Source organism: Elgaria multicarinata, chromosome 3 (genome assembly GCF_023053635.1).
Source record: "Elgaria multicarinata webbii isolate HBS135686 ecotype San Diego chromosome 3, rElgMul1.1.pri, whole genome shotgun sequence".
NCBI classification, from domain to species: domain Eukaryota; kingdom Metazoa; phylum Chordata; class Lepidosauria; order Squamata; family Anguidae; genus Elgaria; species Elgaria multicarinata.
In genome coordinates this window covers 48,936,688-48,960,576 of record NC_086173.1, presented here as the reverse complement: position 1 = coordinate 48,960,576, position 23,889 = coordinate 48,936,688, and the positions used below count along the sequence as shown (strand labels likewise).

The 23,889-nt window shown below is 43.3% G+C and overlaps 1 protein-coding gene across 2 annotated transcripts; it reads left to right on the top strand.

Moving 5' to 3' along the window:
* The first annotated feature begins 5,888 nt into the window (after positions 1–5,888).
* NOTUM (notum, palmitoleoyl-protein carboxylesterase) lies at positions 5,889–22,998 on the top strand. Of its 2 annotated transcripts, none has more exons than XM_063123212.1 (12): positions 5,889–5,939; positions 6,478–6,855; positions 8,092–8,144; positions 10,575–10,670; positions 13,055–13,115; positions 16,322–16,380; positions 17,635–17,737; positions 18,554–18,745; positions 19,125–19,225; positions 20,073–20,220; positions 20,798–20,845; positions 21,850–22,998. In XM_063123212.1, exons 2-12 carry the CDS (start codon positions 6,497–6,499, stop codon positions 22,154–22,156), a joined length of 1,527 nt encoding a protein of 508 aa, XP_062979282.1. In that variant the 5' UTR covers positions 5,889–5,939; positions 6,478–6,496; the 3' UTR covers positions 22,157–22,998. The 2 variants fall into 2 exon arrangements, with proteins under 2 accessions (XP_062979282.1, XP_062979283.1); XM_063123213.1 differs by having other exon boundaries at positions 5,890–5,939; positions 6,481–6,855.
* Positions 22,999–23,889: the final 891 nt, after the last annotated feature.

Sequence of the window (23,889 nt, the reverse complement as noted above, 5' to 3'; positions counted from 1 at the left end):
AGACCTACTAGCAGGTTTTTGAAATGTAGATAATTGGACTGGCTGTGAAGATCGCTATGGGTAATATCCAGTGTTGGTCCAATGTAGAGTAAATCCACTGAAATGAATGGGACTCAAGTTAGTCACAACTACTTTATGTCCCATTCATTTAAAATTGGCTACAACTCTGTTACACATGAAGAGCTAATAAAAAAATCTACTGGAGGCAACATTTCATTGGAGTTCGGTGAACTTTGGATTGGGTATTAAATGCAAAATTCATCCCTTACCATAGTTTTTATCTGATAGCTGTGTATGAATAATGCTGACCATTTAGGAAACCAGACAGTAATTCTTATATACAAACCAGCACTTCCAATAATTTATTTTAAACACATTTGGATACTCACTAGGCCCTAGTGACTGGAAGCATCTTCCCCAACCTGATGTCCTCCAGATGTGTTGGTCTACAACTCCTATAATTCCTAGCTGGCTGGGAATTATGAGAGTTGTACTCCAACACATCTGGAGGGCACCAGGTTGGGCAAGGCTGAGCTAGAGTTATACACAAGGAAGGAAGGAAAAGAAGGGCTATAGCTAAATAATAGTGCATCTGAGAAGTCCCAGGTCAAGTTCCTGGCAGGATCTGAACTAGCAGGGCTAGGAAACGCCTTGGAGAACTGCTGATAGTAAGACCAGACAGTGAGGTAGATGAACCAGTGGACTGACTCACAACCTGGTTGCATGACACAACAGCCCACCATGGCTTAATTTACCAGTGGGGGTATCCCATCATGCTGGGTGCTCATGAGTACCATCTTTGCATGACACCCACAGGTGCTTGGCTTGTGGTGTGAACCCAGGTGGCGGGGGTTGTTTGGAAGTTAGAAAACTTTCAAATAAGCCATGGCTTGTTTTATAAGGCAATCCATATGTTAAACGAAAGATCACTTCCTCTTCTTATTGTTTTATTATGATTTTATTAGAATGTAAGCCTATGTGGCAGGGTTTTGCAATTTTATAGTTTTATTTATTTATTTATTTATTTATTTTATTACATTTCTATACCACCCAATAGCCGGAGCTATCTGATGGTGCTATATAAATAAATAAATAAATAATCACTTAAAACTTGCTGGGACAATGAGTGCTTGTCTTATGATTACATCGTACAATTCTACTGAAAAAGAAAACAGCCGGATCCTCCATTAAACTGAAAGGGGACAATTCACGAGCACTGACTTGCTTGTACATAAAAGGCCTGCACAACTAGTTTGTTTCCTCATCCACTTTGAATTTGGGATGGCCATTCTCTGTCTGAAGCATACAGCTGTTTTCTATTTTGCATCTGAAAGTGGCACATCCTTATAAGAATTGTATTACTGTTAAAACAGCACTCTTTGAAGTAACTTGAGCTGAATTATCCATGTTGCAGGATTTAAGCAATGCCTCCAATTTCCAAAGGCATATAATAATCAGAACTGTTGTAAAGAGGTTAAAGGTCACATTTCATATCCAGCACCACTTCTAATTTGAAATAGTTGTATAAAATTAGAAGCATCAGGGCATAGAAGAGGGGGAAGGGAGTACAACCTGGAGCTCATTACAGCTCTATGAAGATGGATGAATTCATCAGGAAAGAGGTGGATACACCCTATGCAATTCCTATTTCTTCCACAGATTCCTCAAAATAACTCTTGGATTATATTTACCTTATTTTATACCATCTTAATGAAAACCCAGCTGTTTTGCACCTTTCTCCCCCCCCCTCCCCTGCAAGTAAAATAGCTGTTGCCATGGCTAACCCCCACCAAACAAACTTTGTTGCCTAAATCAAAGCTTCAAAAGACCTGAGAGGGGCCGTAGTTCAGAGGAAGAGTGTGTGCTTTGCCTGCAGAAGGTTTCACATACAGTCATTTGTATCTCTGATTAAAAGGGTTAGGTAGCAGGTGATGTGGAAGACCTGCCTGAGTCCACAGAGCAGGAGTGGGAAACCTCTTTAAGCAAGCGGGCCAAATTAAATTTTGAAGAAGCTCTAGGGGGCTGCAATCCAGAGAGGGGCTGGTCTGACAGCAAAAGGGCCGAGGTCAAACTAACAAAAATACCACACCTTTTAGTTTAAAAGTCTTACTGCCAGTAACTAAGCCTTAGGATCATCTGTATGCCGATGATACACAATTATATCTTTCATCTCCGGATCTTTCTCCTGATGTTCACGATCGTATCTCAGCATGTCTTTCAGATATCTCAGCTTGGTTGCTTCATCGTCGTTTGAAACTTAATATGGCAAAGACTGAATTGTTTGTTTTTCCTCCTAAACCTTCTCCTCATCTCTCATTCTCTCTTACTGTCAATAATGTTACACTTACTCCAGTCAAGGAGGCTCGTAGTCTTGGCTTTATATTTGATTCCTCGCTCTCCTTTATTCCTCATATTGAGGCAGTAGCTAAATCCTGTCGTTTTTTCCTGTATAATATTGCCAGGATTCAATCATTTTTGTCTGTCTCTTCTGCCAAGACTCTTGTTCATGCATTGGTTATTTCTCGGTTGGACTACTGCAACCTTCTTCTCACTGGCCTTCCTTCTTCTCACATCAGTCCGTTGGTTTCTGTTCACCACTCTGCTGCTAAGATCATCTTCTTGGCTCGCCGCTCTGACCATGTTACTCCACTTCTGAAATCTCTTCATTGGCTTCCAATTCACTTCAGAATCCAATATAAACTTCTCCTGTTGACCTACAAAGCTTTTCACTGTCTAGCTACTTCCTATCTCTCCTCTCTCCTCTCACACTATTGCCCTGCTCGTGCTCTTCGCTCCTCTGATGTCATGTTTCTCACCTGCCCAAGGGTCTCCACTTCCCTTGCTCGGCTTCGTCCATTTTCTTCGGCTGCCCCTTACGCCTGGAACGCTCTTCCAGAGCATTTGAGAACTACAAGTTCAATCGCAGCTTTTAAAGCTCAGCTAAAAACTTTTCTTTTTCCTAAAGCTTTTAAAACTTGATTTTGTTCTGACTTTTTATTGCCTGTTTGGTGCATTCTCTTCCCCTCCTTATTGCTTTATTATGATTTTATTAGAATGTAAGCCTATGCAGCAGGGTCTTGCTATTTATTGTTTTACTCTGTACAGCACCATGTACATTAATGGTGCTATATAAATAAATAATAATAATAATAATAATAATAATAATAATAATAAGGAGAGGCATTTCAACCTTTTAGAATGGGTGGAGGGGAATGTGTAAAGGCCAAGAAATCACAGAACCATCTATGGGTAGAGGTAAAGGGGGCAAGGCCAGATGAAATCGGTGTGGCCATCTGGAGAACCTTGCAGGGCAGGACCTGGACCCTGGTCAAGCTAGATTTGGCCCATAGACCTAAGGTTCATCGCCCCTGTCCTAGACAGCCAGTGGCAGCAGATAATAATGGGCTACACCAGGGATGAATAATGGTCCTCCAGATCTTGTTGGATTGCAACTCCCATCATGGGGACAGGAGCAGGCAGAAGAAACATCATGGCCTGCTCCTGTTGGACTCTTCCCCCACCCCCACAGGGCAAACTGTCATCTTGGCCCTGTGGGGAAGAAGAAAGAGCAAGGGGACAGGAGCAGGCAGAAGAAACATCATGGTCTGCTCCTGTTGGACTCTCTCTCCTCCCTCCCCCCCTCCCTGCTGAACTCCTGTTCCTTGTGTGTCATGTCTTTATTAGACTGTAAGCCTGAGGGCAGGGACTGTCTTTTTTGCTAAGTGTAAGCCGCTCTGAGAGCCTTTTTTGGCTGAGGAGCGGGGTATAAATATGATAAATAAATAAAATAAAAAATCATCCCTGAACATTGGCCACACTGAACAGTCTGGTGGATGCTGGCTTCCAACAATGTCTAGAAGGCTACAGGTTCCCCACCCATGAGCTAGATAGATAAATAGTCTGACTTCATAGAAGGCAGCTTCTTATATTGTAAACCCAGGTAGGTAACCTGATGCCCGTCAGATGTTTTTGACTAAAACTCTCATAACCCCTGACCACTGGCCATTCTTGCTGGTGCTGATGGAAACTGTAGTCCAAAAAAACGTAGAGGGCACCAGATTGCCTTCTCCTTTCTAACCATTATTAGGGGTTGACTCCAGACATTGAGTGGCAGTATGTATGCAATTGTCAGTGACCCAGCACTATTGATGAGTGTGGTCTGTATTAATCTATGTGAGAAATCCCTAACATAATATTTCATTCACACCTGAGTGGGAAGATTAGTGGCAACCACAATGATTGTTAGGGATGCTTTGCTGAGATCAGGAATGGGCAAATATTATTTGCACCCAACTAGTTGAGAAGCTGATTTAAAAAAAAATTGTGGAAGGCAGTGCGTGGGTGGAAATTTAGTTAGTCTTGCTTCTCTACCTGAATGTAATCACAGTGTTCCTGCTCCTGAGAGAGGTGGGAGTCGTCTGCCACATGCAGCTAATGAGCCCAAGCCACAGAGGGAGAAATATAAATGGACAGATAGAAAGTGGTGGTGGTGGTCAGAGAAGACAAGGAACCTGTGTGAAGCTATACAACTAACAGGCAAGTTTTGTTTTGAAAAAAATGATAAGAATTAGAGATTAACTAATTGACCTTGGGACTGTATGGGAGAAAAACCTCTTTATGATTAGACAGCTATCTCTTGATTAAGACTAAGCTGGAAAATATTTAGCTTTCTCAGAGTTAAACATGAACGAAACTTGGAGAGGCATTATATTTAATACCTTATCACATTATTTTGATACAAGTATTTATAAAAACTGCAGGTAGCAAATGCCATCTTAGAAGAGGCATTTATCCTTTTCTCACACAGTAACTTCATCAGCTCGAATTTTACAGCCTTATTTCATCTTGCATTCCCAAACCCAGACCAACAACAAGGGCAACAGCATTTGAACAGCTCTAGATACAGCCTAGGTGTGGCTCCATAAACCCTAGGACTGTCCAAAAAATCCAATATCCCAGGCAGTTCTGGGGGATTGGGAGTGAGTTTGGTATTTCGTGGTCTATCCATAGCTTTGAGCCATGACTACTCCATCCAGCTTGCATGTTCCAAGGCTGGTAGTTCTTGGCCCCTGAATACCAACTGCTGGGGACCACCAACAGTGGTGGGCTGTTGCCCTGATGTCCTACTTATGGACATATAAGGAGCATCTGGCTAGGAAAGAAAGGACCCTCAAGTGAGTCTGGTCAGCAGATAGATTCTTCTGTTGGGAAAGAATGTTAGAAGCAGCTAAGACTGAAGGCCGCCCTCCCTCCACAGAGCTTTCTTATTCTTCGGGAAAGGGGGGCTTTGGTTTAAGACCAACTCTGCTCGCTCCTCCTCACCCACCCCACCCGAAAACACGAACACGTGAGAGCCGAAAGGGCCGCCTGGCACAGCAGCACGAGGTTGGGCGAACCCCAGGGCGGCTGAGGGTGGGGGGCTCAAAGCAACGGGGAGAACCGTCAGAAGAATCCCCGCCGAGAGAGGTTCCCTAGCACGGGGGACACTGAGCTGGATTCCGGCTGGGCGGGGTATCCCAGAGACAGTGGGCTGGCGATAGTTGCCGACCCCTGAGTGGCAATGCCCGAGGCCGCGAGGGCTCTTGCTCGGCTGAAGCGGTCCCCGCCCGCAGCCCACCCTCTGGCCGCGAACGAGATGCAGCCAAGGAGGTACGTCTTTTCATTCATGCACGAACCGCGCCCCCACTCCTCGCAGCTGAGGTGCGCGGCCTCGCTGGTTGGCGGGAAGAAGAGGGGGGGGCTTCAAAATCCCGCTCGATTCAGCCCTCCTGCGAGGGGAGAGCCTCGGCTGCCTGCAACCCCTTGGAAGGGCGCCGTGCGCTTCTGGACGATAGGCAGCAAAGGTGTTTTTGGCACTCCCTGGGCGTCGCTTCAGACGGGACGGGAAGGAAGGAAGACGGCCGTCAGGCAGAGCGACGTCTGTCGGCTGGGAAATGAAAGTAAAGCCTCCCCCTCCCCTTCTTTCCCTCCTCGTGCATGGGGTGGGGTGGAGGCGGAGGAGGGCAGGGCGGGGGCTGGCCGGCTGGCTGCTGCCGCCCCACGCGGCGCCCGGGCTGGCGGCGCCCCCGGCGGGCTCCCCGTGCACTCCGTGCCCCTCTTGTCATGTTTGTGGTTTGGGACGAGGCGGCGAGTCCGTGCGCCAAGAAAAGCCGAGCGCCCTCGAGCCTCGCCACAGACCCCGGACAGCGCGGGCACCAAGCACCGGCTCCTGCTAACTACGCCCAGGCGCTGCTTTGCTCGCAGTTCATTGGAGCGAGCGCGACGGGGCCAGAGCCGCCAGACCCTTGGCAAGGCACGGCACAGAGCAGGCACAGGCCAGAGCCCCCCAGCCCGCGAAGCCCCGATCGCCACCAGGGGCAGAGCGCGCACCCCGCGGCCCAAGGCGAGGCAATTGATCCCCTGCCCGCCCTCCAGCAAACCAGCCAGCTGCGCTCACGGGCTCCCTCTCCTCCTCCTCCTCTTCCTCCTCCTTCCCAGCAGGTGGCTCCGCGTCGCGATGGGCAGAGGGACCGTGCAAATGCTGCTGCTCTTGGGGCTGCTGCACTGGGGCCCCGGCGGGGAGGGTAGGAAGAGCTGGAGGCGGCGTGGACAGCAGCAGCAGCAGCAGCAACAGCAGCAGCAGCAGCAACCCCCGGTGGCGGCGGCCCGAGAGCGAAGTGAGGCGGCTGGGCAGCCAGTGGAGAGCTTCCCATTGGACTTTACAGCTGTGGAGGGGAACATGGACAGTTTCATGGCTCAGATCAAGAGCCTGGCTCAGTCGCTCTACCCTTGCTCAGCTCAGAACCTGCACCAGGAGCTGAGGCTCCACTTGCTGCTGAACAATTCGGTCACCTGCAACGATGGCAGCCCTGCTGGGTGAGTGTAGACTCCAAGCGGTCTTCCCCACCTTCTAGAATCCCTCGCTTCATCCCTGGCTTTAATGCATCTCAGGCACCCAATGGCCCAACGTCCTGGTTCCTGAGCCTAATAGAAGGAAGGTTATGAAAATCTTCATCCTCTGTTTTCTTCCCTTCTGTGTTTCCTCTCTTTTATTTGCCTTCCCTCATTACCGTTTCCATCGGTGTGTGGTTCTGTGCCCTCCAGTTTATCAGCAGGTTTTTTCTTCCTTTCTCAAGTACAGAGCATTAAAAGCAATCACTGGAAGTAGATGGAGGTAAACTGATTCATAAACCTCAGAGCAAAAAGGCTCTTAGAGAAGGGGTGGATAGACGCGCAAGCGGTACTGATTGTAACTGAACTTGGTTCTTATTGTGCTCCATCCCATAATGCTAGAATTCCTTATGTTCCCTAGATTTTTACAGACTTACATTGATAGCTGCCCCTTATTCAGAAGACGGTCCTCTAGTTCCAGAAAAATCAGGACTTTGCAGAACATAGTGGACATAACTTTTATCTCAGAGCAGTCCAGTTCCTTGGAAATATGTAGAACAGTCATTAAAGCTCTACAGGGTCCCTGTTTGTTAAGATTTTAGTTCAGTTGACACAACCTCACTAATGTGGGCTCGTTTCTAAATCAGAGTTTTGTGAATTCTCCAAGAAATTCTATAGACTCTCTGTATATGTCCTGAAGAAATATGGATAATCTCTTCCCTTTCTTTATAAAGCAACATTTTTGCTGAAGAGAGTTGCTTGAGAAAGAGTGCAGGACTGTTTACTATTAATACCATTTGCTCCTCTCTCTCTTTCTCTTCTTGCTCTAAGTACTTCAAAAGTGCTGAAACAATTCTTCCTAGTGTTCGAGCTTTCTGCTTCCACCATGTGGTTGTTACTAAGAACACAGCCAGTAACAGGTGGAATAACTCTTTCCTGCCTGGAAATACTTAGGAATGCTAGGAATTTGTTTAATGCATTTAGTTTGGAGCAAGATGAAAGCCAGTTCAGCCTGGCTCAGGGTCCCTGAGAAGGCCCTTTGATCAGACTCTGTTTGGAGCTCTTTTGACAGCCATCCTGTTTCTTTCTCTTGTTCTTTACCCAAGTATTTTATGTAACCCTCTTGATATTATAATGAGTTGGTGTATCAAAGAGCTTGTGGTTGAGTGAGCCAGTCTCCCTAATTAAGTTCACGCTGCCTTCTATTTGTTTTTGTTTTAGCTACTACCTCAAAGAATCGAAAGGCAGTAGAAGGTGGCTGCTATTTCTGGAAGGTGAGTTTGAGTTTTCTTTAATTTTATTTCAATGTATTTAAGCAAAGTTCAATCATTTCAAGCTTTTTTGTAATATATATATATATATATATATATATATATCTCAAGAGATGGCGGACGAGCTTCCCAGCTGTTTTCTTCAAAGGCTTTGAGGGGAGTGTGTGCATGTGGTGACTGCCTTCTCTGTAACTAATGTCTCCCTCCTTTCATTATGTCATATGCCCCTACCACCTGCAGTTTTACTGGCACCTAATTACTCACCGAACTAATCAAAGCTACCTACAGGGCAATCCTAGGTGTGTCTGCACAGAAGTAAGCTCCATTGAGCTCCATTGAGTTCAATGAGACTTACTCACAGATGTGCTTTCCCCAAGCTCACTAGTAATGATGGGAATTGTAGACTAACAGGTCATTAGGTTGGGGAAGGCTGGTGTATAGGATTGTATAGTCAATCTATTTTGTGCTCTGGTTTGCTTGGTCTCAGCCTTGTATTTCCTAGGTTTCATTGTATACATGCAGTAAATCTCTTAACAGACTATGGCTTTCATACATGTGCTGTTTTCTTCCTTCTGTACATAACATGTCAGCAGTTGATAGACTCTTCTATCCTGGTCCTAAAGTCATTTGGTTGGAAATAAGTCCCATGGATTTCAATTGGACATTGCTTAAAGAAAAAGCACTTAGGACTGTAGCCACAAAATTATTTTAGGAACATAGGAAGCTGGCTTATATTGAATCAGACCACTGGTCTGTCTAGCCCAGTATTGTTGACACTGATGGATAGCAGCTCTCTAGGGCTTTAGGTAGTATTATTTCCTAGCCCTATCTGGAGATCAGGAAGTGAACCTGGGACCTTCTGCATGTAAAGCATGTGCTCTACCACTGAGCAGTGTGACCATAATAAACCTGTGGCTTAGAAATTATCATAATTATTTATCAACACTTATTACTTAAATAATCTAATACGTTACATGGTTTTGAACATGTTAAGCATCTCAACTAAAGTTTCAAGAATTTCCTCAGAAACTCTGCATTCTGTACAAATGTAGTGTTCTTTGGGTTAGTTATCCCAATCCTAAATACATATGCCCTGACCAGCAAGAGAGATTCATGTGGAGAGACAGGCAATGGCCTGGTTCACACATCATAGTAAACCATGGTTTATTTAACTCATGGTTTGTTGCCCGACCCAGGGTTTGTCTGGCAGACGATTGAACAAACTGTGGTTTGTTTTCTCAGTCTCTGGGTTGTTTGTGTCTCTCCTTCACCTGCTCCTTCCTTAATCCCAGACACCTTTGTGGTGCTGTAGGACTGGCATATAGAGTGGCTAGTATTTTTTTACCGCTCTTGCCTTCAGCCTCTGTAGTCTAGTGAAACTCGATCCAGGCCCACTAGCTGTTGTACATGAATAGAGCAGAATCAGGGATGTGATGAGGAAATAATTTCTGTTGAATTCAATGGGGCTTAGTTACAAATAATGGCCACAATCCAGAGGAATGTGTGTGTTATTCTGACATGTGCAAAACAAGCCCTTCTTTGTTGGCACTCCAGTGGCACATAATGAGGCATGCAGCTGACTACTGTGCTAAAAAAGAAGAAAGCAACCTTACTTCACCTAGATCACTTCCAGAGTGGCAGGATCAGGGTATAAGTTTGAATAGATGTAAAACCTGAAGGCTTCCAATTAATTCTTTGGAAAATTAGACATTGGGCCTGTTTAGACAACACGCTGAGCCATGGTTCAGCCACTAACCCTTTTGCAGCAATTGATTAGTGAGCATGTTTAAACTGTGGTTATGTAGCCACCATGGTTAGGAATGGTTCACACAACACACTAAATCATGGTTCACATGACATGATAAGCCATAACGTTTAGCTCAAAATGTTTAACCACCATGGCTTAGTGTGTTGTCTGAACAGGGTCGTTGGCGAATATCTTGTAGAAGTTAGCAAGCTTTGCAACGGAGCAGTTCAGTGCAGATTATGTCTTGGTAGAAATGTCAACGTGTTTTAGAGACCAGCATTAAGCTATTAGTTACATTTATTTTAAAGCAAATACTGTGTTTTTAAGCTTACTACATTCAGAGATAGTATTGTGCAATGAGATCCTATGTATGTTTGCTCAGAAGCCCCACTGTGTTCAGCTGGGATTACTTCTAGGGAGTTATACATAATACTGACGCCTTAAGGTCTGAATCAGATTAGATCCCATTACCACATTATATAGGATACTTGAAGGTGTTATATGTACCTTGATCTGTAAAATCGTGGTGAGTAATAATATTAGAAATATTGTAAAACGTGTTAAGATTTATGATTTAATTCCATTATGCATCTCTTCTTAAAATTAGAGCTTAAAAAGACGCCATAGGATGTGATATAGGGAAAATTGACATTATCTTGTTCTTGTTTCTGTTCTTTCTGAAACAGGGGGCTGGTACTGCTTCAATAGAGAGAACTGCAACACTCGGTATGAAACAATGAGAAGACTTATGAGTTCCAAGGAGTGGCCCATTACTAGAACCGGTAAAGTCTTTACTCCTGTCAGCCAGGGACTTACACTATTAATTATACTGTATATTGGTTCTACTTTCTGCATAAATATACAGTTAGAGAAATAATGACGTATCTAGTATTGTATTATTTCTTTGGAAGTAATACAATACTACTGTTCCGTTAACTCAACAGTAACAGACATATAAAATACATCAGTGTTAAAATAATGCATGCAGTCATTTAAAATTCAACAGAGGGCCCCTGATGCACTTTGACTATGGGAGGATTTTGCAATGTGGTTGCCGCTACAGAGAAAGCACAGCCCTGGGGCCTTTCACTCCTTGCCTGTGTGATATGGAACAGAGTATCCTGTGAAGATCTAAGGTTACAAGACTTACCTATGGGAGAAGGTAGTCCCTAAACTAGGGATGCACAATCCACATGTGGCCCTTGGCTGCTCTCTGTGCGGCCCAAAGAACCCGAGGGAGCCCCACCCAATTTTCCACACAGCCCAACTGATTGCCTGGGCTGTGGGGAAAAGACTACTGTTCCGGCGCTGCTACTAGCATTGCATGCAGCCTTTGGGGACAAAATGTTTGTACACTGCTGCCCTAAGGTATGCAGTTCTTAGACCCTCCAACCAGGGTTCTACCCAGGCCTGCTATGATGAGGGCTGTTGTAATAATTTTGAAAAAAAATTATACTGTTAGTGTTTTTCAGAGCAATCCTTATCCCCAGATATCTAGCTTGCTGAAGCGGGTTAGGATTAGGCAGTGGTGTCCCACCACTGGGGAGCAGGGTTTTTGCCACTGTGAAAGCTCCTGTTATGCCCATAGAGAATTCCATGTGCATAGCCTTCCCACCAGCAGTGTTCCTGCGGGCAGTAGTCAACAGAAGTCCCCAAAATAGGACATTCTTGGGGTGGGGCAGGAGGGAAATAATTTAAACCCACACTGCCAGGGAAAAGAGGAAAACTAACAACCCCTTTCTGTTCTGACCAGTGTGAGCTGGAAGGGCTTTGAACGAGGCATTAGATCGAATGCTTAGCTCCCTCTGCAATCCCACTTTGGATGGCCCTGTTAGAAATAAATAATTTGTCTGAATTGCTTTACTGTGTTTTGAAATAAATAGTGCATGGACTGCTTGATACGTTGATCTGTATTCTTGTTATTGTATTGCTGTTCTTGTTTTGGGTGGAAAAGCAGAATGTAAATTAAAGTTGTTGTTATTTCTGTGTTCGTGCTTTAAGGAAAGTTAGCAGCTTTGATAGTATCTTCTCCTCCATCAGTTGATGGTAGGAATTGCAATGAAGTATAAAGAAAAGAAGTTTTGGGGGGTATTTAGCAAATTCTACCAGAGGCCTGTTTTGGATACCACCAATCTGTATGGCTCCAGAAACATAGGATGTTATTCTGGGAGGCTGGTGGTGACACTGCTTTCTGGGCAGATTCCCAAGAGGGCTGAAGGGTTCCCTGAATGTATTTGCTTAGCATCAGGGACCTAGGAAGCTGCCTTATTCTGAGCCTGACCATTGTTCTACCTTGCCCAGTCTGTTGGCATGGCAATGACTCTTCAGGGTTACAACCAGGAGTTTTTCCAGCCCTTCCTGGAGATTCTGAGGATTGAACTTGGGACCTTCTGCATGCAAAGCAGGTACTCTACCGCTGAGCCACAGTGGTAGAGTACCATCTTTACACCACAACAAGAGTAAGCGCTAGTTCAAAAGCACAGAGATCTGCTGTTGGGCTATTATCAGGTTTGGGTAGCTGGCTAACACTTATCGCCTCATGCCCGTGCTTCATGCCTTATTGCCTAATTTAAGAAGCAACTTGGACCTCAGATCTCAGAATGTTCTTGTTTTAGATTTCCTTTATTTCCCTCAGTCGTCTAATATTCTACCGCTTTTTGAGGCTGTGCTCCTATACTCACCTGGGAATAAGCCTCATTGGACTCTATTTAAATTACTTCTGAGTAGGCATGTATGGGATTGTGTTGTATAATACTGTTTTCTCTTGACCAATGGCAATAAGTTATCTTTCAAATGCCACTGGTGTATGTACATGGATCTCTTATCTGCCCAAACAAATCTGTGTTTCGAAGTATTAGAGCATAGTTTTCTTATCCCATTTTAGAAAATGCATAATTTACATCACTTGACCCCAATTTACTTTTAATGCCTCCAGCATGAATTCATAAGCAAATTTTTTACTGTACTTGCTGTATTCTTTCAGGTGCTCAGAACCATATTCATAAGACGTGGACCAAAAGGTCCCGTTCTTGCAAATATAGGCATAGAATGTTTCTTTTTTAGCATCTTTCATCAATATGTTCATGTTGAATGTTCTCCACACTTTACTATTTGAAGGAAGTTTTTCTGTTTCTTAGTTGTTGTTTTTATTCTTCTTTATCTACAGGGACTGGCATTCTGTCATCACAACCAGAAGAAAATCCACACTGGTGGAATGCAAACATGGTGTAAGTAGGGGAAATGGCTATGGGAGTTGGGAAGAACAAAGCTATGGGGAAGTAAACAAGATACAAGGACAGGAACCAGAAGGGAAATGGGAATTGAGCTTACACAGGAGTGGTCCTTGTAACAAGTAACTATAATAAGAGCATGGCTGGCAAATTGCAGATGACGGCAATATGCTTAATACTAAAGGGGGAAATCTGATAGGGTTTTTCCCACTAGCTTTCTCACAATAGTGTCTCAGAAGTTTGTTTAATAAAAAAAAATAGTGTCTCAGAAGAAACTGAATCTGATTGTTAGTAGGTTAATGCAGAACTTGCAGAGCAATCCTTTGGGGGCAGGGGAGGGGAAAACCCATGACAGAGGTACTGCCAAATCCAAAGGCCTGTATTTTGCCTGCCAACAGAAGGGCAACAGAAGTTAAGGTAGCCTGGTCTCCTTTGGCAGGAAGCTCCAGGGCCTGGGACTGGCCACTGAGAAGGATCTTTCCTGTGTCCCCACCTAATGTGCCTCCGATGGTGGCCAGACATAGAGCAGGGCCTCTCCTGAGGATTTTAAAACCCAGTCAGGCTCATATGGGAGAATGCTGTCTCTCAAGTAGCCAGGTCCAGCATTGTATACAGCTTTTTATAGGTCATAATCGGCATGGATTATGTAACAAGGGAGTCACGTGCTCATATAACTGGCTCTGGTCAATAATTTGTCTGCAGCATTTTGGACCAGCTGAAGTTTGTGGACACTTTTTAAAGGCAGCCCACCTAGAGTACATTTCAGTAGCCAAAATGGGATGCATTTATGGCATATGATACCATGGCCAGATGTGACATCTCCAAGAATGGGCACAATTGGGGTACCAGGCATGGGTGCAGTTATTGCACTAGGCGGTTTGGCCATCGCCGAAACCTGGGCATCCAGGTTCAGGACTGAATCCAGGAGTACATCCAAGTTATGAACCTGAGTCTCCAAGGGGAGTGAAACCCCATCCAAGAGGTCACATTCCCTGATATGACTTTCAACCTACCAGGAGCACCTCTGTTTTGCCTGGATTATCCCTCAGTTTGTTCTCTCTTATCCAGTCTATTACTGACATCAGACACTAAACTTGAACAGCTTCCTTGGATTTAGATGGAAAAGAGAGATAGGATAGTACGTCACCATACTGGCAGGTACTAAACTCCCAAACTGTGGAAGTCCTCTCCCATGGTTCCATGTATATGTTAAATAGGATGTAGGACAAAATGGAACCCTGAAGGACACTATAGGACACTGTATGCCAGTGGCCATACCATCAACCAGGAATCCCCAGCACCACCACCTGAAATCACCCCTCTAGGAAGGATTGGAACCACTGTGAAACAGAGCATCTGACTCCCAGCCTGCCAGGTAGTCCAGAAGGATACCATGGTCAGCAGAACCAATAGGGACACACTTCCCTTCCTATCTGCTTCCTGGTGTAGATCATCCATGAAAGTGACCAAAGCAGTGTCTGTCCTATAACCAGGCCTTCTGAAGCCAGATTGGTGTATTTGATATAATCAGACTCATCCAGAAACACTTGAAATGGTCTTGCCACCACATGCTCCAACACCCTGTACAAGAATGGAATGTTGGAGTTTGGCCAGAAATTTTCCAAAATGGTGGAGCTCAGGCAGGTGTTCTTTCTTCCTTTTCTTTTTTTTTTAATTAAGGTCTCACCACACCTCTTTTAGGTATGATGGAATTATACCTTGTTGTGAAGAAGTATTCAACACCAGCCTTATTCACTCAGCCAGTACACCCCACCCCTCAGCCGCTTTTATAAGCCAGGAAGCTTATATCAAAGGATCATAACTGCCCCTTCTGATTATAAAATGTGGAAATAGTGAGGACATGATAACTGACAGCTTTAATTGTATTATTTACAGGGACAGAAACTAGAGGTGAAAACATGGAGACCAGAGAAAGCTTTTCCATCCACACAGACAAATAATATTTGCTTGTGGGAGATGGATACACTAGGATTTAGGACTGCCATGGGAACTTTATGTGATTGCCATTACAGTGGTGTGAAGGACGGAGAGACCCTTTTTCAGACAACACGGTGGTTAAGCATTTTGAGCTAAACATTGTGACTTAGTGGCTCAGTTCATATAACACTGTTCTCTACTCAGTGGGAAAACTCCACTCAATGGTGGAGTTTGTAGGGGGTACTCACCACACAGCATGTTCTAACTCCACCGTTGTGTGGGTGTGGCCTTCTGTGGAGTAGAATAAAAGTCAACGCAGTGTTTGATTGACAGTTCCTCCACCCTCTGTCCTGCCCCAGTCCTCCCAATGGAATCCCATAAGCCATTGCTGCAAAAAACCAAAAAACAATCCCAGCAACTCTCATAGAGCAGCACTCCTTCCTTTTGCCACTCTTGCCAGGGAACTCTGTGGCCACTAGGAAACTCCACTCAACTCAACAGGAAACTTCACAGAGCCTTCCACACAACACAACGGTTGTGCGGGATCTCTCCTCTGCACAATGTGGAGATTCAGGGTGGAGTGTTTTTCAAAGAAAAACTCCAATGTGGGGTAGAATTTTCCCTCCAGACAACACTTTTCTCAACGGTGGTGTAACAACTCCACAGTGGAATTGTTACACCACTGTTGAGAAAAGTGTTGTATGACCTGAGACAATGTGTTGAGTGAACCATGACTAAGGGTGCCACGTGAACCTTTCCTAACCATGGTGGCTACATAACCACAGTTTAAACACGCTCACTAACCATTTGCTGCAAAAGGGCTAGTGGCCTAACCATGGCTTAGTGTGTTGTCTGAACAGGCCCATTGTGTGTGAAAGACTCATGTGCATCTCCAAAGAAGTAATGGACATGAACCAATCTGTGGCCAATCACAACTCTCCAGTGTCAAAGTGTGTTGGGATATACATCACCACTTCACATTTTACGCACTGACAGATCTGGTTTGTTGTATAAAATGTGAAGTGCATCTTAAAGAGAGGAGTAATGATGATGTTTATGTATTAAATGTAACGAATACAGGCCATTAATCTAAACTGAATGCTACTTGAGTGAGCTCTTTGAGCGAGTATATGGGTGGCACCATTAGATCTGAGTGGGCATGAAATTGGTCTCGTTCCATCTCCCTTAGGGTTTCTGTTGCCTGTCTCCCCGCTCCCTGCATGACTAAGGAATATGGTGCTCACATAACTTCTTGTCTCCTGCAGTTTCATCCCATATTGCTCAAGCGATGTCTGGAGCGGAGCCTCTGCCAAAACTGAGAAAAGTGAGTGCTTCTGACAGGCTCTTGCTGCCAGACAGACATTATGCATTAAGGGGACATGGCCTGACTTTTCTACAGATAGGATTGCGTCCTAAATTTGATATTTTTGTAGCATATTGAGTGTTCATATTTTGTCAAAAACAGAACTTGAGACATATAACTCCTCTGTCACACTGCTGCAAGGCTGACAGAAGCTGTAGCTGTCCCCCTCCCCCAAAAAAAACACCTTATGCAGAAGCCTTCTCTTTTTGAAGGTAACAATTAGGAACCCTAATGGGCTAATATATAGATACAATCATAGGGGACTAAAACACTGTATCAGGCATTCATAGGGAACTAAAACACTGTGTCAGGCATTAACTGTGTTTTTTAAGGTGGCCATGGGTTGTATCCAAGCTTGACCACCTGCCAGCAGAATGGAAATCATGGGAAGAACAGTTTATCCATCCCCTCCTTTTTGTTCTGTCTAAACATGCATAGGATTGTGTGCTTAGTGTCTGAAACTCCATAGAAACGCGGCTAATTATATTTGCCTAAATAGAGAGATCAGGTTAAAGGTGGTTCACCAGATGTTAGCAGTTCTTTTCAAGAAAGTCACTGGGTTGCTGGCCTAGAACAAGGCACTTTTCTTAAATGGTATGTGAGATGTGGCTATTTCCTAGAATTTTTGCTCTTTATTTGGAGATAGTGTTGTAAAAGCATCAAGGCAGCAATATATTATCCAGGACCAAGGACGTCCTCCGTGCTGGAACTTAAGGGATCCTTTCCCATCTTCATTTGCCACCTGCCATGAAAAGGAGGCTTGCATACTAAAGGAATGTTCTTCTATTATACTTCTTCCTAGCACAAGCAACAGATTAAACAAATCTTAACTTGTTATATTGTGAGATGTTGTTGAACCGCAAGTCCGTATTCAACTAGAGGTGGTAGTATTTCAGAGATGGGAAATGTAAGGTTCCTATCTTATACTATAAAATGTGCAAAGCCAACCACAGTGTGATTTTAAGACTGGGGCATCAGGTCATGAAAGATATTAGATCCAAGGCACACTGCCAGGTGCATAACAAGTCTCCCAGGCTCATTTTTTATTTCCCACAGAATTCTTCCATTTGTAACTTACCATATAAAGATGTAGTTTGTTCCTTCAGTGTATATAGACACCAAGCCTTCAGCAGAGAGGAATGGGAAAACTTTTTAGCCAAACAGTTTTGCTTATGATGAACTCTTTTCTTTTCTCCCCAATCCCTCTCCTACCAGATGAGTTTGTTTTCATGGGTGCCCTCATCATACAAGAGGTTGTAAAGGAGTTGATAGGAAAAGGCCTTGGGAATGCCAAAGTGCTGCTGCTCGCAGGAAGCAGGTACATGTCTAGAAAGTGTGTGTGTGTGTCTAGAGGGGACAGAGAGATTGTAGATTTGGTGGCTGAGGTTGTAGAAATCATGTTTATCCCACAGTCACCCTTCTTGATGGAAAAAGGGGATTTTAAAAATGTATTTTTAATTTTTTTTTATACTGTTTTTATTCTTTTATTCTATTTGTCCACCACTCCAAAATTCTTGAATAGGGAGCACCTGGTGAACTTCCCTCTTCATCACAACATTTAAAGCTGCCGGAGCCCTGCCATCTTTTGTATCTGGTCAAGCTTTAACTTTTGTGATGAAGCGGGAATTTCACCAGGTGCTGCATGCACATAAATGACACCTGATGAAATTCCCTTTTCTGTACAATTGTTGAAGATACAGGAGCCCTGCCCTCCTTTCCATATAGTCACCCTATTCCTATTATGTAACACATCAATTACTTAAACAATAAAATAGTAAGTATTTGTTTATTGATTGGATTTATCAAATTTTGTAATGATTTTATTCTATGAACCACTTTGGGATTTTTTTTAAAAAATTAATTGTTATGTAAATGTTTTAAAATAAATGAAATGCTGATAGCCTTCTGTGCAATTCCATTTATCTGAAATACCTTCAATAGGCAATATGTGATAAATGAGACATTTGATCAAAATGTCAAAATTAACAAAAGACGAAACTAACATCAGTGAGAACGCCCTGTGGATTCAGACTCTCAGATTTGGATGACAGATATTTGGAGAATCATGGTCCTACTGTAAATGATATTGAATAGTGCTGTCTATCTCAGTGAATGACTGATGTTGTCATTGCAGTGCTGGTGGAACAGGGGTGCTCCTGAATGTGGATCGAGTGGCTGAGCAGCTGGAAGAAATGGGATATCCTGGGATTCAGGTCCGTGGCCTTGCAGACTCTGGCTGGTTCTTGGATAATAAACAATATCGTAGAACAGACTGCATTGATACCATAACCTGCGCCCCCACAGAAGCCATCAGGCGAGGAATTAGGTACTGAAGTATTCTAAGGTCTCCTTTTCCAGAAAGTCTGAGACTGGGCCTGAGATACCCAGTCTTCCTTTCTCTTTCTAATGATAAGGTGACTGCTGCTTTTAGCTGATGAAGTTCTACTTGGAAAAGAAGTAATATTCATGAAATGTGGTCAGGCAAAGGGTACATGCCAGGTACCATAATATCCTAATCTGGCTGGTATGAGAGATGCATAATCAGAATTTACTTCTTGCTAAAATACACAGCTTTTCAGTTTGCAACTTTGCTGCCCTCTGCTGTTCATAAAATCTCAACCCCAGTTGTCCTGTGTATCAGCATTAAATATTTTCCAGCAGAAGGAGCGTTTTTAATTAACTCTTGTCATAATTTCATCTTTCAGGTATTGGAATGGACTTGTTCCTGAACGCTGCAAAATGCAGTTTAAAGAGGGAGAAGAATGGAATTGTTTCTTTGGTTATAAAATTTATCCCACTCTCCGATGTAAGCGTGCAAAGGACGGCTTTTTCTTGACTGTTTGCTGATCTGAAATGTATTTCAGAAAATTCTTATCAGTAATAACAATGGCTAGCAATAGCATCCAATGAAAGATTTTAGTTGATTTATCATTTGCCTTTTAACCAGTTCAGGCACAATCCCTTGAACTCGCAGGTTTACGATCATCCAATGCAGAGGGGGAGGAGCCCCCCCATCCTCCCACCCTGCCTGCCCACCGAAATGCCCCCTTCCCCCCTCTCAGAAGTCAAGTTCCTGACCTCAGAGGCCAGCCAGTGTAGTCAGAACACTGTCTCCAACCTCAGAAAGGGAACTCCGAATAATCCTATGGCCCCTCATACGCTGTTTAGGAGGCACAGGATTGCTCCCTTAATTGTTTTGTCAAATCTGAATAAATTTGCAACTTACCGAAACTTAATAGAAGTTTGTGTGAGGGAGGGGTAAGATATTGAAAGAAGTGTGAGATACCTTAGAATTTTTTTAAAAAAATAAATGGTAGCAAATTTATAGCAGAAAAAGATATATTTAATATTTTCTTTTCCATTCCCTATTATATTAACACTCTAGAATCAAAATAAACTCAGGGGGGAAACCCAACAGGTGTGCCCTTAACTTTCTGCTTCACTGATTACAACTGTCCTGTGCTAATTGATCAACCAAAACTTTAGTTCATTAACTTACTGATTAAACCAACGAAAGCTTGCAGCCCTAATAGTTTTTTTTGTGAACCGCCCAGAGAGCTTCGGCTATTGGGCGGTATAAAAATGTAATAAATAAATAAATAAATAAAATAATAGTAATAATAAAATCTGTCCCCAATTCTTTTCTTGTGCAGGCCCTGTTTTTGTGGTGCAGTGGCTCTTTGATGAAGCCCAGCTCACTGTGGATAATGTACATCTGACTGGCCAGCCAGTGCAAGAGGCGCAGTGGCTTTACATCCAGAACCTGGGCCGTGAGCTGAGGAACACCCTCAAGGATGTGACGTTAGTTTTACCTCATCTTTTTAAAAGCATTGAAGTCTCAACTGTATGGATGTATTCAAAGAACCTGTTTTTTTTAAAAAAAAAAAATCTTCCACATTCCTAAAAAATAAGCTGTATTGTCAGAGAAACTCTAAAGTTCTATCTACCTTTAATCAGGGATCTTGTTTGTGTCACAAAGACAAAAAAAAGTTGCTTAGAATTCAGCAGCAAATCTCAAGCCAATATTTTTATCTCCGACAGCCATGGACTTTACTCTGGTCTACTACTTAGCTCCTTCCAGCCTTCTCCACTATCATACTGAGAGTGGTGCTCTAAGACCAAACAATCATACGAGAGAAAGAAATTAAACCTCTAGTGCTTCCCTTGTTTGGTATGACCAACTGCTTAGAGCAGCTTGGATATGAACCCCATGACTTCTGCAGCACCCAACCTGTCCAGTCTTAATTTCACATGCACATAAAGCATTGAGATACCCAAGTCAAAAAAAGTCAAACATTGGGTTGCAGGGAAGGAAATGTAGAAATTATGTTTTCTTATCATGCCTATTCTGTGTCTTCTTCCCCCCTCCCCACTTCAGAGCCAGCTTTGCTCCAGCTTGTTTGTCTCATGAGATCATCACACGCAAGTAAGTGTCCGAGATGGGGAGATGTATTCTCACTTTTGCTTTGTACATAAATGGGACTTGGTACCTAGGAGAGCATCACCCATTTAGGAAGCTTCCCTAGAACCAGGGGTAGGCAGAAGGTAGATTGTGGTCTATTTGGTAGATATCTAGATGATTTACAGTAGACCCACAAGGATTTCTGACTCCCAGTTGTTCCAACAGCAACAACAACAAAAAGTTTCCTTTCCCAATTAGGCTGCTGAAATGGAGAAAGCTTAGGGTAGGGGTGGATTTTTGTGTGAAAAGACTGAAAGCTCAATTCTCATACTAAAAACAAACTGTTAGACTGAGCCATAGTTACAGAGGCACCTTGTTTCTTAATTCTACTAGGTAGAATTCTGTTAGGTATTCCTACTAGGTCTGCCCTGAGCCGCTACTTTGCAACTGACTGTGAGGTTCTAATAATAATAAAAAAGTAGGCCCCAGAAGCCAGAATTCTGCCCACCGTTGCCCCTAGAATATTGCTAGAGGTCCTGTTGACTTTGTACGATGCTTAGAGAAGCCATTTTATAAGGCATCTAATAAATATAATAATATAAAGAAATAAAACAAAGCATGAGTCATTGTTCACCAATCTTGTGGAACTTCTTAGCCCATTAGTAGCCTATGTAAACTGGTTCCTCTTTATTTCTGGGTTTGATTCTGGAAAGAATGATACACAGTCTACAGCAGCACTATGAAATACCCAGGCCCTTGACACCTATTTTCCTTTTTTGCTGGATCTTTGTCTCCCTTTCCTTCCTGCTCACATTCAGCAGACTATTATGTTATGACACCTTCACTGCAGACACATCATACTGTCACCAAATCTGCATGTGACTCAGATTCATGGTCTCAGTGGGCTCTGTGTTAGCAGCTGTTCTGGCCAGTCATATTTGGCTCACATGAAAGGTTACGGGCTAATAATCAAGAATAGAAGCAATATTGCATCCAAATTATATCAATGATCTGTTTTGTTTTTGTAGTCATTGGACAGACATCCAAGTGAAAGGGATCTCTTTACCCCGTGCTCTGCATTGCTGGGATCGTAGCCTCCATGACAGCAACAAGAATGGGAAAACCCCACTGAAAGGCTGCCCTATCCATTTGATTGACAGTTGTCCGTGGCCTCACTGTAACCCTTCATGCCCTACCATCCGGGACCAGTATACAGGACAAGAGATGAATGTGATCCAGTTTCTCATGCACATGGGTTTTGACGTGCAGAAGATGGCACAGCAGCAAGGTCTGGAGCCCAGTAAACTTCTGGGGATGCTGAGCAGTGGTAGCTAGGAGGCTTTTCCATTAAGGAGGACTGTGTGTGACTGCATTAAGAGAGGGAGCCTTTTAGTTCCTCTCTCTCAAACTTCCTGTCCTCCTTGCTCACTTTCATCACATAAGCATCTACACAGACAAACAGGCAAAGTCATGTACGCACATTCTTGCACAGTTAGTATGTCAGGATAAAATGAACAGAATCTTGTCTACACCATACCTCTATTTCAGGGGACAGTCTTAGCCAAGCAGATCCTCTGTCTGCAATAATTCACTAACAGTCAGCAGGGAGTGCATAGACATGACAGCATCAAGAATCCTCTCCAGAGCTCAAAGGATTTTATGCTTTTTACCATTTCCAAGAACTTTTTATGCCATAGACTGACAACATATGGTGGGGGTGAGGGCGGGCAGGGAAAGCACTGGATTATTTGTCCAATTAGAAGTGAAGATACGATTACATGACTTTCTGGAGACCAGCATCTCATGATGTAACATAACGTACAAATCAAGCACACAGGCTAGAAATGGACTTATCTTGTATTCAATTTACTTTTGTATTATTTTATTAAATGATTTTATTACTTAATTTTTAAAGAAATAAGAAATATAAAGTTAATGATATTGTTTTGTAACATATTTTTTTAAACCTTGTGCTCTTTTGGCAATGTGAAAGTATTTATTTTAATATGTAAATGCTATTTATAAGGGCTGACCCAAGGTATGCTCACATGTTGTTGTAAAGTTGTAAATACTTCTCCTTTGGAAAGGTTTTCCTTCTGATCACATATGTGTGGGAGAGGGCAAGGGTCAGCATTGGCATTATTATAATTATAATTGTTATTAGATCCCCATAACTCGGCTGCTGTATGTTTCTTGTTATTTGTGAAATGGGGACGATATCAGTCACAGGAGCTTTTATCCTTCCTGCTCAGCTATATTCTCCCTGCATCCCTTATTCAGATAGGGCTGCATGCTTACCCATGAAGGAGCTCTTAGAGACATCACACAACCCTCCCAGATCATTCTGCACTTAACAATGAGAGTAGCTAATTTGAGCTGATTTTGAGGTGTATGAATGTAACTTAACTTGTCAGCTCTAGGCCATTACAGTTTTCATCTTCAATAGCATTTTAGTTGCAGCATTATGTCTTAAAAAACTTTCATACATGCAAAATCAACAGTCAGCACTGAGGATTATCCTAAATCCCAGACTCTTTCCACACCAAGCAAGTACTTCCCAGATATTCTGCTTGGGTCCCTCGCAGGTTTCAACTTGCATCTTGTTCAGTCTTACCCTTCCTCACTTTAGGGACATATGATCGATATGAAAGGAACAGAAATACCCTTATGCACCAGGCACACACATACTGTCAAATAAGCACATGCCGCCACCCCTGCCCCAATTTAGTTCACCTCAGTTAGGAAAACGGAATTACACTCACATTAGTTACTACAGATAAGCAATCCTGGCTGTGAATCTCTGTTGCAGGCTTCCTCTAAACTCCTGTAAACTTAAACTAGATAGGGAATCCTAGTAGGTTACAAACCCATAAGGAGACGTCAGATCGTATTTACCATAAGGCTTGTTTATTTAGAGACAGATGATAACATACAGCAAAGCTTTTAAGCAAACTTGCTTAGCTGTCAGAGCTGGTCCTGTAAGGCCTACCTCGTCTGAGTGAAAGTGCCACGAAAATGAAATACTGTGTTTTCCCCATTAAGAAAAAAAATGTGATAATGGTCAGAAA

What these genes read in the sequence shown, in the direction of transcription:
- NOTUM (XM_063123212.1), top strand. Translation starts at nt 6,497, where the DNA reads ATGGGCAGAGGGACCGTGCAAATGCTGCTGCTCTTGGGGCTGCTGCAC. An exon ending in GTGGCCCATTACTAGAACCG is followed by an intron (nt 10,671 to 13,054) that starts GTAAAGTCTTTA and finishes CTTTATCTACAG; the next exon opens with GGACTGGCATTCTGTCATCA. An exon ending in AACACCCTCAAGGATGTGAC is followed by an intron (nt 20,221 to 20,797) that starts GTTAGTTTTACC and finishes TCCCCACTTCAG; the next exon opens with AGCCAGCTTTGCTCCAGCTT.